This window comes from Malania oleifera, chromosome 10 (assembly GCF_029873635.1).
Source record: "Malania oleifera isolate guangnan ecotype guangnan chromosome 10, ASM2987363v1, whole genome shotgun sequence".
Taxonomy (NCBI): Eukaryota; Viridiplantae; Streptophyta; class Magnoliopsida; order Santalales; family Ximeniaceae; genus Malania; species Malania oleifera.
The window spans coordinates 20,265,670-20,283,406 of record NC_080426.1 but is presented as its reverse complement, the minus strand read 5'-3'; the positions used below and the strand labels follow the sequence as shown (position 1 = coordinate 20,283,406).

Below are 17,737 nucleotides of genomic sequence, written 5' to 3'. Positions count from 1 at the left end.
AAGAGACCTCAAATCATAGTCCTATGGTGGTGTATACGAATACATTATTCTCTTTGTATGATCCTATCCCATTTCGGTTCCTTAATATGTGGAGTTCGCATGATTTGTTTTTGTCGTGTGTTAAAGATGCCTGGAGCAGGAATGACTCGGTTTCGGGTCTTTTGAAACTTGCTATTCATCTTAAGAGAACTAAAGTTGCTTTACGTGCATGAAATAAAAATGTCTTTGGGAGAGTGGGAGAAAACCTACAAGCTCTCAAGGAAAAGATGGAATCTCTAGAAAATTAGCTGCAAATAGGTTTTTCTTAGGAGGTCGAAGCCAATTACTTGACTACTAAGTTGGAGATTTAGGTGTGGGAGAATAGGGAAGCATATCGTCTAGGACAAATTGCAAAAAAAAAGAAGGGTTGATTGAGGGGGATCAAAACTCCAAATTCTTTCATTTAGTTATCAATCAAAGGCGGAATAAGGGTCGTATAGACCATATGGTTATGAACGACGGGAGGATTTTGGATGGTGCAGAAGGAATACATAATGACGCCGCTGCTTTTTCAGAATTTTCTCTCAGAGGCTTTAGTGGTTGAACCTTATGATCTCTTTAAGTTAATTCAAAGGCAGATTTCAGATGTGGATAATAATTTTCTCTGCGCTGATCCAACGGAAGAAAAAAGTCAAAAGAGCGGTGTTCTCTATTCCCAAAGAAAATAGTCCGGGACCAGAAGGGTTTGGCTCTGAATTTTATATTTCTTGTTAGGACATTGTTAAAAAAGATGTTTTGGATGCGGCAAAATTTCTTTTTTAGGGCACTCCTCTTTCCAGATTCTTTTCCTCTTTGTTTATTATTTTAATTCCGAAGGTGGACAATCCTTCTAGCTTTGATAAATTCTGGCCTCTTAGTTTGTGCTCTGTGGCTTACAAAATTTTTTCCAAGATTATTGTTTTTAGGCTAACTGAGATTGTTGATAAGTCGGTCTCCCATGAGTAAGGTGCTTTTATTCCCTAGCGTAGTATTTTTGAGAATATTACTCTTGCACAGGAAATGGTTCATTCTTTGCACAAAACAATGGTTGACGGCAATGTGATGGTTAAATTGGATATGGCTAAGGCTTATGATAGAGTGAATTGAAATTTTCTTCTGGAGGTTCTTAAGATTTTTGGTTTCTCTAAGAGGTTTTGTAAGCTCATAAAAAAATGTATGAAGTCCTCGTGATTTTTCGTTATGATGAACGGAACTTTTAAAGAGTTTTTTCAATCGACTAGAGGCTTGAAGCAAGGGGATCCGCTTTCTCCTTATTTATTTATCATAATGGAGGAGGTTTTGACAAGGTTGCTTAGGAAAAACTATGAGACAGGTCATATTGGACAATTTAATCATTTGATTGGGATCCATTTGGTTTCGCATTTGCTTTATGTGGATGATATTCTTATTTTTGCAAATGGTGGAAAAATGTCTATTAGAAATTTGGTTTACACTCTGGAGATGTATAAGAAGTGGTTGGGTCAAAAAGTCAACAAGACAAAGTCTGCATTATTCCTTTCGAAATACATTACTCCTGCTCGGAAACATGTGTTATTGAGAATCACGAGTTTCATGGAAGGTAGATTCCCAGTTACGTATTTGGGTGCGCCTTTGGTTTCTAAAAAAATGTTTTCTAGGATCTTGGAGCCTCTTGTGGAGAAGATTAGGAAGAAAATTGCAGGGTAGAAATTTAAGTTGCTCTCGCAAGGTGGTGTTGGGAATTAGGAACAAATTCCCGAAACCTATGAGAAACAAAATAGAGAAATAATACACGCTAAAGAAAAATCAATCACACGCACATGACAGTATTTATGTGGTTCGGCAATTTTGCCTACGTCCACGGAGTTGTAGGGATTTCACTATTATCAGGAAGAAAATACAGAGAGCGCGACGGTACAATGCTCTCCCTCTCACTCTCTCGCGAAGTGTGACCACATACCCTAATCACCCAAAAACAATCATTTTATATGCTGCGCATAGGGTTCCGAATTGACTAAACCTTAGGATAGAAATCTCTCATTAAAGAAAGCTTAGGTCATCATCCAAATTTAACGCAACTAGGCTCCACAAAAGCCTAATAGGTGAAAGATTGATTTTATGAAGACATGTGTTGTCTAATATGCCGATACATTTGATGTTGATTATTAATATTTCACAGGTCACATTTTCTCACATCAACTCTCTTCTTGCTAATTTTTTTATGGGGAGAGGTGAAAGGTAAAAGAACATTGATGCTCTTGGGAGAAAATTTGTAAACCCACCTTGGAAGGGGGTATGGGCTTGAGAGATCTTAAAGTAGTCCAAAAATCGCTTCTCATGAAATTTGCCTTCAGATTGCTCACTTCTAACAATCTATGGTCAGGTTTTTTCAGGACTAAATATTGTAGAATTGATCATTTATTAATAAGGAAGGGGAGACCAAATGATTCTCGGTTTTGGAAATCAATGAAGGCCTCTATTCCAGAAGTTATGGATAATACTAAAATTTTGGTGAGAGGTGTGAATTCTTCTTTTTAGTTCGATAGGTGACTTATATCAGGCCCGTTAGCGGTGCACATTGAGGATATTTCGAACAAGAAGCTGTGTATTAAGGAATTCTGGCTGAATAACAACTGGAACTCTGATTTATTAATGGAATTGGTTGGAGCCGACAAAACAATGGAAATTTTGCATAATGTGCTAGCTGGTAAAAGTGGTCAGGATATGTTCATCTGGAAGCCTGCCCCTAACGGCAATTTCTCTAAAAAAACTGCATGGGAGGTGTTTAGACCCGGAAAATTTAAAAAAGATTAAAATAATTTGAAAAAAAAACAAATAAATAAATAAAAGGAATGACGTGGGAAAAGAAAAAAAATTAAAAATAAAATTAAAGAAATTAAATTAAGATAAATTAAATAATTAGTTGTTAAATAAAATATTATTGTATTGGATTTAAAAATAATAATAATTAAAATAGGATATATATATATATATATATATATATATATATATATATATGTAAAGTAAAGAATCTGACAGAAGAGATAAGAAGAGAAGAAAGAAAGAAGAAAGAAGAAAGAAGAAAGAAGAAAGAAGAAAGAGAAGAGTCAGAGTTGCACGCCCCCCTCTGAAAATATTTCCTGCGAGCGCGCCAGCCACCTTCATCTCCGTCTCTTCTTCTCTCAATTTCTCGGTGAGTTTGCGATGGATCGGGAAACGGAAGGTGCCGTTACAATCCTGGTTCCGCTGCCGACATTTCTACTAGAGCAGATTTTTCATGGTAACGGCTTAGGTACTGCTCCTGGGGAAAGGTAATTTTTCCCCATTTTCTCAATTTCGCAGTTAATATGTGGTTAAATCGACGAAAATACACCACCACGGGGTCCTAGTCGTCATTATCGTCATTTTGACGTAGGGAATTTTCTAATTGGGGTTTTCTAGACCCTACTCCAAAGTAAGAGTGGGATTTGGCTAAATTTAAGAATATTATTATTTATTTAGGAATTATGGCCCTAGGAAGTATTAAATTAATATTTTATTCAGGAATAATTTATTGGAACTAGGAATTTAATTTCAAGGTCCAGGTGAGGGCCGCAGGTATTTTTCGGAGTCCTTGTTGGCGTAGTTCAAGAAACCAGGTAAGGGGAAAAATATATATTAAATCAGAATTTTTATGAATTAAATGGAAAAATAAATTGTATTATATGTACGTGTATATGTTTCAGTATAGGTAAAATATCAACTGTTTAAATTATATTTTTTTCTGGGTTTAGGGCTGTTTATTAGATATGTATATGCGAAAATGAACTGATGAAAGTGGAAAATATTTTCAGGATAATTAAGTAAGAAATGAAAGGTATTTTCAGTATATACACATTAAATGTTGGTTGACTTATTTTACACGCAGTGTATGAATTTTATTGCTAAATTGTGTGGCATAAGATTCTATGCAAATATATGTTAAATGTATGAGATGCAGGCTAAGTGAGTAAAACAATGAGAATAAAATATGATATGGACAATGTTGCCTGTGTATGTTAAATGTAACTATGTAAATGTAAGACAGCTGAAAGATAGCCATGTTAGCAGATCTAGCACACTTCTGTGTAGACTAACTGATGACAGCTAAAAGAAGCTGTGTTAGCAGATCTAGCACGTTTCTACATAGACTAACTGATGATGGCTAAAGACCAGCTGTAGTACGAAGTAATGAAATAAAATGTTATGCAATGAAATGACGATAAAATGGCAATGAAATGAAATAGCAAAGGTAAATGATGTAAATGGGAAAGAGTCACTTAAAGTGAAACGAAATTCAAAGTTAAGTTATGAACAAGAATGAATGTGCATGAATGTATAATGACAGAAAAGAATGATGTATTATGATAATAGAAGTATGTATGTATGTAGAACATGTTACGATTAGGCGAGGCGTACCTTTCGCCTGAGGGCTTGCTGAGTAAGAAGAGTACACTAATAGCTACAGATGTGACAGTAGTCGCATAACGTACTAGGGCAGAGGGAACCTACTTGTATTGGGGGGTAGATTTCCCTATCCTTAGGGCCCTTGCCGGTAAGCTACTGTTGAACAGTGTCAGTACGAGATTAATTTATCACTTGAGGGCTTACTGAGTAAAGTGAGTGTCCTGGTATGCTTTAGCTGCGACCTTTGGGTTGTCAAAAATATCAGAGCAGAGGGGTGCTGCTTGTATGGGCGGGTAATCACCCCTATCCCCGAGTAATCTCGTGGGTTAAACATTTGCATGTGTTTGATTAGGATCAGGGAATGATTTCGGAAATTATGTTAAGGATTTTTAAATGTTAAATATTATGTTATATATAAACTCATGTTGGCCACACACTGTTTTAATATATGGTTTCTTCCCTTACTGAGATGTGTCTCACCCGAATATGAATTTATCTTTTTTCAGGATTTCTTCGAGATCGATCTTAGAGAGCTCGAGGTTCTATAACATTATTGGGAAATAGTGAAAGAAAATGGTATATTTCTATGTTAATTTTGGGATGTAGAATATTTATGTTTTATGCCTTTATGTTTTAAGGCTATTGAGTAAGAAATGATTGTGAAAATACTGAATTGTTTTGGGAGTTATGTAGATTTATGGAAATACAGGTGATGAATGGATAATATGGATTATAGTTAGAATTAATAAACTCTGGTATTATGTTATATGGAGATTATGATCATGTTTTTCCGCTGCGTATATTTTGGAATATGATTTATGAGGATATGATTAGGTATAACGCACCGGACCCGAATTTAAGGGTTCGGGGTGTTTCAGGAGGTAGTGAGGAGCAGAAGTGATAACTTTGAGTAGAATGAATGGTTTTGACATTGTAACGACCCGAATTTAAATTGGAAATTTTAGTAATAAAGAGAGAGGGAAATAGAGACAAAAACAGAAGGAGGCCGTAGACTTCGTTGACGAACGCGAAATGCTTTTGGAGAATAAAATAATTTTAAAGAGATTGCTTGAATTTGTTGACGAACACAGGGTTTCGTCGACGAAGGCTTAAAGGATTTTGTCGACGAACAAAGGGCTTCGTCGACGAAGAAATGCCGAGAGGGGTTTTTGAGCTGACTGAATTTCGTCGACGAGGAGTGGATTTCGTCGACGAAATTTGTGAAGGACTCATCGACGAAGGTCGGGCTCATCGACGAAATCCCCTGTATAAATATGGAAAAACCCAATTTTTAATTCATTTGAAGATTCCTCTCTCTCTCTCTCCTCTTCGGCCCTCTCACTCTCTCTCTTCTATTTTGGCCCCACAAGTCACCAGATCGAAGATTTGAGGCTACCATGATGTTCTTGGCGAAGTTCACTACGAGTTTGCCAGAGCGGATCGTCGGGAAAATAACGTTGGAGATCATCCCAGGGTTGAGGTAAGACTTTTTAAGACAAATTAGGCTTTATGGTAGTTAGAGAAATTGATGTATGCATGAAAATATTGAGGTTTAATACTGGAAGTTTTGAGTTTCAGGGTATTGAGTAGGAAATCCTACGGGGGTCAGGCTAGGAAGTTGTAGGGGCTTTCTCAGTAGCCAGGTAAGGGAGTAAACTAAAGCAGTTCTTTTCCTTGCAAACTATTATTGATTATGAGTAGATTTATTTTCAAAAAAGCATATGATATAATCGTTTATTATGAATGAAATGTATGATTTGGGAAAATACTGTTATGATGCTTAAAATGTATATGTATGTATGAGATGTCAGAAAATCATGATTTTAGTATAACTTTTAATAGAGCATGTGTGACATGAATATTATTTTACGTGAAATGAGATAAGATATGAATGCTTTTACAAGTAAAACACATTTTCAGGTATTATGAAATGATGAGTTATATTGTGATGGTTTTGACGATTATATGATGAACGATGCATTTTCAGAATGTATATACTTGAAACGATTTGACGCGAGGCCATATTTTATGTTATCAGCACGAGGCCGTATTTTATGCTATCGGCACGAGGCCATATTTTATGTTATCGGCACGAGACCGTATTTATATTATTAGCGCGATGCCATATTTACTATGATTTTGGCGCGAGACCATAGGTATGATTTCGGCGCAAGGCCGTATCTATGTTTTCGGCACGAGGCCTTAATGATGTTATGTATGATCATGTATTATATGTTTTCACAATCAAGATGTTAGTTTAGTTCAGATCAGGAGCTTGGTACCGTAGCTATGGGTTGATTTTGGCACGAGGCCTTATTAGTGCTATTGTCCCATGAGGGGATGGGAGATGGATAGTTGATGAGGCTTTCAGTAGAGTGTAGACGTCCACCTGGCAGTCCGGATCAGGGTGCAGCGGGCCCATCGTACTTACAGACATAGTTGATTCGGCAGTGGTCGACCAGCCATTGTCGGGTCCCGCCTTCGGGCTGCACAACCCGTTATGGCGGGTAATACATGACATTAGCTAGCTATTCATCCTGGGTTGATTTTCAGTATTACGAGTTATAACAGATATTTATGTATGTTATGATTTATTAACGAATATGAAAGTACATGATTATCCAGTATGATATTATGATTATTTCCAGAGTTATGAAATGTATTATACTTGTATAAGCACTCTAAATATTCATGTTGTCACACAGCTGTATTTAGTTTATTTTCCCTTACTGAGAAGTGTCTCACCCCCAACATTATTAAATTTTTCAGGAGCCCTTGAGAGACCGGCGGGTCAGGGCCGCCGTTGAGATAGAGAGATTACCCCGTGAGGAGGGTAAGATTTTTGTACTAGAGTTAGAGTTATTTTGTGTGACCCTGGAGATATTTTGACATATATGGATATGTACAGAAGTACAAGAATATAATGTTATAAAAGCTCTAATATTATGTTTTATGGATGGATGTATGGATTTTTTATGTTTACTACTGCTAGGTTTTTTTTCTGCTGTGTATGGCAGATGTCCCCGTTACCCACGGGTTCGGGTTGACCATTTGATTTATTTATTGTGTTTTAATGAGGGATGTTACAGACATTCTCTATTGCCTAGAAGAATCTCAATGTTTTATGGAAAGCCTGATTTAGATGCTTGGCAGTAGATGATATAATTTAGGCAAAAGGAATATCGATGGTTTCGGCTTGTGATTGCTGCGTGCAGAGAAGCCAGGAAAACACCGATCACATTCTTTTTTTTAGGCGAGATGGCTTTAGAGGTTTGGCATCGGGCTAGTGTGGCGTTGGGGATTCCTTTCCAACGGTTCCTTCCCCGAAAAAACAGAATTGCAAACTGATTCCATTATGCTCGAAAATCATTTACTAAAGGTATTTTAATCGGTCTGATTCTGTGTTTGATTACGTGGTGCCTCTGGAATCGAAGATGCAAAACGAGAATGGAAGGAGTTTACTAAAGTGCGGATCAGAGGTGGAGAAGTGATCGATATTGGGTTAGTTCTTTAGCTGAGAGTTCTAATTCTTTTCGAAAATTGAAGATATCGGATATTATGATTTTGAAAGAGTTTTAAATTCAACATCAGAGAGTTTGCGCGAGGCCTAGAAAAATTATCTCGTGGGTTAAACCCGCAACAAGGTGGATAAAACTTAATTGTGATGAGAGTTGTAGGAGCAATCTGAGCATTTCAAGAGGTGGAGGAATCATTCGGGACTGTCATGGCATAGTGAAAGCAGTTTTTTCAAGTTATTTTGATAATGGTACGAATAATAGTGCGAAATTAAAAGCAATCCTGAAAAAACAATTTTATTATTTTAATGTGATTATTGAAAGTGACTCGAGAATTGTTGTTGATTGGTTTCGGAAAGGTAAATGTACCTTACGGTATCTTTGAAATTTTTGGGAGGACTTTGTGGCGGAGCTAAAAGGAGTGAGTTTCATGGTGATCCATCAATATAAGGAAGACAATAGTGCGGCTGGTTTTCTCGTTAGAGAATGAGAAATGGGAAACAATGTCATCTACGAAAAACAACATTTTTTATCACGTTTTCTGAAAGATATCTTTTGGATGGATAAGTTGGGTCTCACTTCCCTTCGTCATTAGTTCATCCTATCGATTTTTGTTTAGTTGGTTTAGATTTTTTGATTTGATTTGATTTTATTATTTTTGATAGGTTTGTTTAAATTTGTTTCTTATTTAGTTTTGGTTGGATTTGTAGTCCTATTTTGGTTAGTTGTTGGTGTTATTTTTAGGATGCCTTTAATGTCTTTTTTATCTGTAATCTCTCAACGATTGTCATGTAATTACGGTATTTCTCTGCAAAAGTGAGGGTATATCAATAAATAATTAGAGGTGCCGTCCTCCTTTAGTTAAAAAAAAAAAAAAGAGAATTTTTGAGATTTGTTAAAAAAACACAAATATCTTCTTATATTTTGTAAAAAGATAAATCTTTTGAAAAAAATGTTAAGTGGCCATTTGTACTTTATGAAAGATTGTGACATTTTTGAAATCTAAAGAAAGTTTAATAGAATTTTTGAAATGTTAATGGAGATCCCTATTTTTTTATCAAATCTGGTAGAGGCAAATGACTTGATTGAAAAATAAGGATGATTTAAAATGCATTTGTGCCCGAAGATCCAAAATTGTTATTAATTTTATGTAATTATTTTTATCATCTTACTTAAATATAAAAATATTATTAAATCTTCCTTATATATACAATGTTGAAGTTGCATTATACATTATATTACAGAACATTTGTTAGGAGACTCCTTTTCAAAAAAATCTCAATTAATTTTACTCACAAAGTAATTATAACTTCAATTGCATAATTAACATAAAATAATTTTAAAGAAATATATACTTTTTTTTTTCATACCCAATAATATAATATGTCACAATTTATGGAACTCTAAATGAATGGACATTCTATTCATCAATGCATAACAATTAAATTTTTTTACATGGAATTTTTAATTGAATACAATTAATGAATGAATTTTAATTATACTAATTAAAAATATATAAAAATTCACATAAGAATTAAATTATCATTTCACTAAAAAAACAAAATCCTTTCATAATTCATACATAGGAATACTGAAACAAGAAGTGAATGATGCATAGATATGGCGGAAGATACGAGAAAAGGTGTAGATTGCCAAAAAAAAAAAATCAATTAAAATCTAATAAAAGCTTCAATAGTTTATGAATGTTATGGTTGAACTTCTATTTTACATGTTACTTGCAGAGAGTAAGGAAGAAGAAATCTGTTTCTTTTGTCTACTTTGAATCAAAACCTTGCCATCTCACAGCAAGAGCATCCACCACTCCACTGAAACTATCGAATCTAGGGCTCACCACATCGATTCCGATGCCCAGCTTCTCCGCGCCGGCCGCCGTGACCGGTCCGTGCGCCGCCGCCACCAATCCTGGAAATCTCCCCCTCACCGTCTGCCAATCCAGCCCAAGCTCCCTCAAGCTCTTCAGCAGTCCCTCCACCTCCGCCGTACTCGTGAACACGACGGCGTCCAGACCCTCCCCGTCGTCGCCTCCTTCCGCCACTCTTTCCGCGCACCTCCGCCCAGCCCACCTCGTCTCGTAGGCGTCCACCCTCACAGGAATCCACCCCCTCGTCGCGAGGTCGCGGAGGAAATTGGGGACCACGGGCGGCTCTTCCAGATGCAAGACGCGCGGCACCGGGCAAAGAACTCGCCGCCCGCGCCCGGGGCCAAGAGATTCCGCCAGAGCCGCCGGCGTCGCTGTCGGAGGGACCAGGACTCTGATTCTCTCGGGGTTTTCGCAGATACTGGAGATGAGCCCCTCGTTCAGCAGCTCCGCGTCTCTGCCGAGGGCGGCGATCGTGAGTGGCTCGCCGATTGGGCCCAGCGGAGGCGCGGCGAGTTCGGCTAGGGTTTCGGAGAAAGCCGCTATTCCGGTACGGGAAGTGAAAGCGACGGCGGAGAAATCATCCAGCGGAATGCAGTCGTCAGAGTTAGGGTTTTGAGCGGAGAGGTGGCGTCGGAGGGAAGCCTTGGTGCGGGGCGTGGGTTCCACTACGACGGTGGGACACCACAGGGGTTTCCATCCCCTGAGCTCAAGGAGACTGCGAAGTCTTGCGGCGTAATTTGGCGGCGTCGTGAACGCGACGACGCGTTTTTTATCGGAGATGGAGAAGTGGTTTGGGATTGTACCGGTGAGACGGTAGTCGTGCACTGTCGTCGTCGTCGCCGCCGTTAACACGCCCATCATTGCTTTGATTATTTCTCCGGTTGGGAAATTGACATTTTGCAGCCTTGAACGGCGACCCAGAGTGGGGTTTTACGAAGGAGAGCGCATGAGGCTTTTTTTTTAAAGCGGCGTCGTTTCGTTGTGTTTCCAAAACGACGTCAAACTGGTGTCATTTTCCTTATATTTTAATCCGCCGTCGTTTTGACTTGGAGAGAAAGGCGCGTTTTGCAATATCGTAAAAAATAGATGTCGGGAATTAGAAACTCGTTCTTACGGGGAGGGGGAGAGGGAGAGAGAGCGCACTTTCGTCGTTTTCAAAACGATTCAGTCACATGGAGCTGTTTTGGAGGTTCGCTCCTCTCCCTCTCCCTCTCTGTCTTTCTCCATTATTGTTTCTGCTGTACATTTTATTGTACAATGGAGTCATTCAGGTTTTGGGTCTTGCATATTGAAAATTTTCTTTTCTTTTCGTTATTTTCTTGGCGAAAGATTATACTTTGCAGGGTCTGATTAATTGTGGGCTTTCTATTTGAAAAAATCTATTGCCTGCAATATGGCCAGTGGGTTGGAGGTTTATTGAAGAAAACCCAGAGATGAAACTATAATTTGTGTTATTACGGTGCCTAAGAAGCTGAATTCTAATTTTGGTGTTTTGAATTGTTGGAGCTTACAAGATGACCTGGAGCAAGATCAAGAACCAAACTAAATACACCTAGCTGTTATAACTAATATGGGCAGTTAGATTAGTTGCCCAATGGTTGTTATTGTATCTGTATAAGAAGCCTACTTGTATACCATAGAATTCAATTCAATGAAGATAAGAAATATTAGTCTTCTTGCTTTTCTCTCTGTTTTCCAAAGCTTTTCTGTATTTTACATGGTTTCAGAGCAAAATTCCGCCGTATGCTTCATAGTGCACTGACTGAATTCCACAGGGAGATGCTTATTGTAGAAGAAGCATAGTCATCTTCACCAAACTTCTATCTCTCGGTGTAAACCAGGGAGAAGAAAATCAACTACAGACAGAGCTGCGGTTGGCCAAGGGAGTTTCAAATTTCGGAAATTAATTGATTCAATTTCTGTTGCTCTCTTAATTTTTTTATTTTTTTTCTATTTTCTGTTCCATTTCTATGATGGAACCTGAATCTTCTATGCATTCTGCTTCTATTGCAAATGTTGATGAATCTTCAAGAAATCCATGGGATGATTCTCCAAGTGTTTATTACTTGCATCAATCGGATAACCTTGGAGCTCTTCTAGTCTCCGAAATCTTGACTGGTGAAAATTATGTTGCATGGAGTAGATCTATCTCCATTGCTCTTACAGTTAAGAATAAGATCACATTCATAGATGGTACTCTGCCTCAATCCAATTTTGGTGATTCTCGGATTCGAATTGCCTGGTTGAGAGCAAATAATCTCGTTCTATCTTGGCTAATGAATTTTATAGCCAAAGAAATTCATGGGAGTCTGTTATACTTCACAGCTGCATGTGATGTTTGGGAAGAACTCAAGACAAGGTACCTTCTAAGTGATGGTCCAAGAGTCTTTACCCTAGAAAAATCTCTCAGTTCGATTTCTCAAGGAACAAGATTAGTCACTGAATACTTCAATGAATTCAAGACCCTCTGGGATGAATATATCAGCTACAGACCAATTCCAAGTCGCAGATGTGGAACTCTTGATAAGTGTTCTTATAATTTTTTAAAGAATTTTACAAATAGGCAGCAATCAGATTATGTGATGAAGTTTCTCATTGGTTTGCATGATTCGTACTCTATGATGCGAAGTCAATTACTTCTCCAATCACCTTTGCCTTCTATGAGCAAAGTTTTTTCTTTGCTACTGCAAGAAGAAAGTCAAAGATCATTGTCTAATGCTGTTAATTTTTCCATAGATTCTCATGCTATGACTGCTGCACAAACACAGAAGTCTGTTACTACTAATGGTACGTGTTTCAAAAAATTGAAAGCCAAAGGAAATGTTATTTTTTCCCATTGTGGATATACTGGTCACCTTGCAGATAATTTTTCCACTTGATTGGATTTCCACCTGGATGGAAAGGTCCACAAGGCAAGAAAATTATTCTTGCTCAACATGGAAATACAAATACAAATACAAATTTGTCCAATGCAAATGTTGCTTCTTCTTTGGAGTTAAATTCAAGCATCTCAAATATATTTTCTTAAGAGCAAATTCAAAACTTGCTGTCCCTTGCAAATAGCCTTTCTAATACACACATGAACTCCATAGCAAATACTGCCTTTACATCAGGTATCATATCATGTCATGTTGTTTCAGCTAACAAAAATAATTCTCCGTGGATTCTTGATACAGGAGCTACAGATCATATGATTCATTCTCCCCATTTTTTCACTTCAATTCATCTACCAAAACAATCATCTGTAGTCCATTTACCAAATGGTCAATCTGCTCCTGTTATTTTCGCTGGAACTGTACATTTTTCAGCTGATATTTTCGTACATAATGCTCTTTACATTCCTTCATTCAGTGTTAATCTCATATCTACTTCAAAATTTACTAAATAAAATTCCATTAGTTTGTTTTTCCTTCAATCCAAATGTATTTTGCAGAACCTAATCAGCTGGAAGATGATTGGTCTTGCTGAAGTGAAGTCTGGCCTATATCACCTACAACAACCTTCTGTTCTAGCAAGGAATAAATCTGATCTCAATTGTATATCTTCTGTTTCTTCAGTAAATAATTGTACTACCAATGTTGATATTTGGCATTTTCGTCTAGGACATATTCCATCTACCAGATTGAAATTTATTAGTGATATAAATTCCAATGTATCAACAAATCCAATTCATATATGTGAAATCTGTCCTTTAGCCAAACAGAAAAGGCTTGTATTCCCTGTATCAAGTAGCTATTCAAATAAAGCTTTTCAATTAGTTCAAGTAGCTTCTCACTATTGTAGATGATTATACAAGATTTACTTGGCTTTATCTTATGAAAACCAAAACAAAAACTTGTACCATTCTCACAAATTTTGTTTCTTATGTTCATACTCAATTCAACACATCTATTCAAACTCTTAGAACTGATAATGGCCAAGAGTTTAACATGCTTAATTTCTACAATAGTCATGGCATAATACATCAATTATCTTGTGTTGAAACACCCCAACAGAATGGTAGAGTTGAAAGAAAACATCAACACCTACTTAATGTGGCTAGAGCTTTGCTTTTCCAATCCAAATTGCGACTTTCTTATTGGATAGATTGTGTGCTAACAGCAACACATCTCATAAATAGAACCCCTTCTTCTATTCTCCAAAATCAAACACCATACTTTCTTTTATTTCAAAAACATCCAGCTTATAACTATCTAAAAGTTTTTGGGTGTTTGTGTTTTGCTAGCACACTCACAGCTGATAGAGGAAAATTCCAACCAAGAGCTTCAAAATGTATTTTTCTGGGTTATACACCAAATCTCAAAGGGTATAAACTTCTGGATCTTGTTACTCTTAAAACTTTTATTTCTAGAAATGTAGTTTTACATGAATCCATATTTCTTTCCATACCAAACACAATTCATACACCCTATGTTTTTCCTAATTTTCCTCAGTATTTTGATTCTTCAGAGCCCAATCATTCCTCAACTTCTATTACACATCCTCCCCAATTTGAGAACACTTCAGTTGAACATTCTCATGTTTACACTCTCAGAAGATCTCAAAGGATCAGAAATCCTCTTGCATACTTAAAGAATTTTTATTGTGGTAATATGGCTCAAACACTTTCAGCTTCTCAATCATCTCCCAATTGCAGTTCAGCTTATAATAAAGGTTACCCTCATTCTATTCTTCATTATCTTTCTACTTCTCAGTTATCCCCTAAATATAAAACATTTTTTGCTGCTGTTACTTCCACTTTCGAACCCCAAACCTTCAAACAGGCTATTGCTCATCCTCAATGGCAAACTGCCATGGCAGAAGAAATAAAAGCTCTTGAATTGAACAATACTTGGGATCTTGCCATTTTACCTTCAAATAAGACTGCAATAGGTTGTAAATGGGTTTATCATGTCAAGTTCAATGTTGATGGCACAATTGCAAAGCATAAGGCCAGACTAGTGGCCAAGGGCTATACTCAACAAGACGGGTTAGATTTTTTTGATACTTACTCTCCTGTTGCTAAAATGACAACTGTGCGAGCATTACTTGCTGTTGCTGCTATAAAACACTGGCATTTACATCAATTAGATGTAAATAATGCCTTCTTACATGGAGATCTTAATGAAGAAGTATATATGCAATTACCACCAGCCTACTCTTCAGCAAATGACCCTCGTGTATGCAAGCTCAAAAAGAGCATCTATGGACTAAAACAAGCATCACGACAGTGGTTCTCCAAGCTGTCCACCTCCTTGCTGCAACTTGGATTGACTCAGGGCAAATCAGATTCTTTTCTCTTTATCAAAACAACCCCCTCAGCTTTTATAGCTTTACTCATTTATGTCGATGATGTTATTCTTGCTTCTGATAGTATTGCTCAGATTAATGAAGTCAAGAAATTTCTCCATGATTCTTTCACAATCAAGGATCTTGGTGAACTAAAATACATCTTGGGTTTGGAAATAGCTAGATCGGCTAAAGGTATTGCTATATCTCAGCGAAAATATGCCTTGGATATTCTCCAAGACAGTGGTTTTTCTGGCTGTAAACCTGCAAATTTTCCCATGGAATCTACTCTGAAACTCAGCACAACAGATCTCTCTCCTCCTCTCACTGATCCTGCATCATATCGAAGGCTCATAGGTCAATTGTTATACTTAACTATAACTCGGCCTGATATTGTTTATTCTGTTCAAGCATTAAGTCAATTTATGGCTAATCCAAGTACACTTCATCTTCGAGCTGCTAAAAGGGTACTCAGATACATTAAATCTACACCAGGTCAGGGCATTTTTCTGTCTGCAAATTTATCTCTTCATCTAAAGGCAAACTCAGATAGTGACTGGGGTGGTTGCTTGGACACTCGCCGAAATGTGACTGGGTTTACAGTATTTATTGGGGATTCTCTTATCTCCTGGAAATTGAAGAAGCAGCCCACTGTCAGCAGATCTTCTGCTGAGTCTGAGTACAGAGTTTTAGCTACAACTACATGTGAAATTCAATGGCTTCTTTATCTGTTAGCTGATTTACATATTTCTCATTCTCAAGCTGCCTTATTATATACTGACAGCAAACCAGCCTCTGAAATTGCTTCTAATCCTGTACACCATGAAAGGACTAAACATATTCAGCTGGATTGCCACTTGGTTCAAGAAAAACTGCAAGCAAGCCTCATTACTATCATTCATATTCCTTCTAAGCACCAACTAGCTGATATATTAACCAAGCCTCTTGGTTCAATCCATTTTCATCATCTTATTCACAAGATGGGAATGATTAATATCCATTCTCACCTGGAGCAAGATCAAGAACCAAACTAAATACACCAAGTTGTTATAACTAATATGGACAGTTAGATTAGTTGCCCAATGGTTGTTATTTTATCTATGTAAGAACCCTACTTGTATACCATATAATTCAATTCAATGAAGATAAGAAATATTATTCCTCTTGCTTTTCTCTCTGTTTTCCAAAGCTTTTCTATATTTTACATGAATGCCCACTTGTACAGTTTATCCATTTTGTCATGCTGCTTGATTAATTAGCACTAGGCAGAAAAAGGTTACTCAAAGAAACCCAGAAAACAATGAATATGTTATGCAGGGAAATTCTATCATTAGTCAAATTTGTCGGTGCTCCTTGTTTCTTTTAACTTCAGTCTGTCTCAGTTGGGGGAAAAGATTGTGATTGTTTGGGAGAATGAACTTTTGAAAATAAATTAAAAATTGTTCGTCGCCCATCCAGAAACTTAGACAATGAATAGTTTTACTTCAATGCTACTTTGCCAGAGGCAGAGGAGGGCCATCTTTATCCTTCATCCCCTGTACACTTATCATGCAGCGAAGCCTGTTATAGAAGTTGGGAATGCAGATTTTCCGAGTGCTTGCTGAGCCATGAATTCACCTCAGTGAAAGCTCCTTGGTTCACAAATTATGCCCTGATGCGAAAAACCTTTGGTTCTCAAAATTGTTAATTGGTCTTCTTCTTTCATGTTATGCACTTGTATAATTATTATACTTCGACTCCTGGCTCAATAGTTAATATTCATGTGAAAAAGTATACATGGTTAGTAATTTCCAACTCAAAAAAAAAAAAAGTCTTTGACTCCCAAAGCAAGAGCCTTTCTCGTAATTATAGAAGTTAAATCAAGCTGCCTATAGATTAATCAAGACCTTTGATTTGAACTTTGCTATGTTTTGAGTCTTTAACTTGATTAATGTGCAGGTGTTGAACCAGATTACTTGAATATAGATATATTAAGAATTTTTTTGGCTCCGATGCCATTTAAATTTAAAATTGTGAGTTGTGACTCAAAATTAAAATGCAAGTGTTCAATTGTATCACAAATTTTAGTTTAAATCAGGGCTTTGGCTCTCTAACGTTGCTGGATTTTGAGTCTTTTACTTGATTAAAATGTGGCTGTTGAATCCAAATGTAATTTCAATTAAATAAGATCTTCTGGTTTTATTTTGCCCTCTTATGATGGGTGATGTCACATTTGCATGTGAATCTTTGATCATATTAGTATCTCTTGGATATCTTTTCTGATATCCACCTTTGCATCTCTATATTAATCCTAGCACTTGCCTTTTTTGAAGTTCATATGTTTTATATGGACACCTTTGAACTCCTATAAATCTTATGATATTTCAGTAATTAGTTTCTTAATATTATTATTGAATATTTTTTTGTGTTTGCTTACCATCCTAGGGTTTTCTATGTGAACCAACATTCACTACTATTTGTTGGTGCAACTTCGACCATAAATTTACAGCTACCAAGTTCTCTCCCACTTCCTTGTGTCCTTTGTTTCCCCTTCTCTCCAAATATTCTTCACAGTAACACCTTGCCCACTACCCACAAACTCTTCCCTTCTCTCTAGGTATTCTTGTTCCTTGAATACCTTCAATACTTAGCCTATGATCATGTGGAAAGA

At 37.0% G+C, this 17,737-nt stretch overlaps 2 protein-coding genes across 2 annotated transcripts; one reads left to right on the top strand and one right to left on the bottom strand.

Moving 5' to 3' along the window:
• Window positions 1-9,711: 9,711 nt before the first annotated feature.
• On the bottom strand, window positions 9,712-10,677 carry LOC131166542 (uncharacterized). The gene has a single exon (XM_058125133.1). The coding sequence runs from the start codon at window positions 10,675-10,677 to the stop codon at window positions 9,712-9,714; it is 966 nt and encodes a 321-aa protein (XP_057981116.1).
• Window positions 10,678-10,758: 81 nt separating this feature from the next.
• LOC131166804 (uncharacterized) lies at window positions 10,759-13,582 on the top strand. The gene is made up of 2 exons (XM_058125391.1): window positions 10,759-11,008; window positions 11,595-13,582. Exon 2 carries the CDS (start codon window positions 11,790-11,792, stop codon window positions 12,696-12,698), a length of 909 nt encoding a protein of 302 aa, XP_057981374.1. The 5' UTR covers window positions 10,759-11,008; window positions 11,595-11,789; the 3' UTR covers window positions 12,699-13,582.
• Window positions 13,583-17,737: the final 4,155 nt, after the last annotated feature.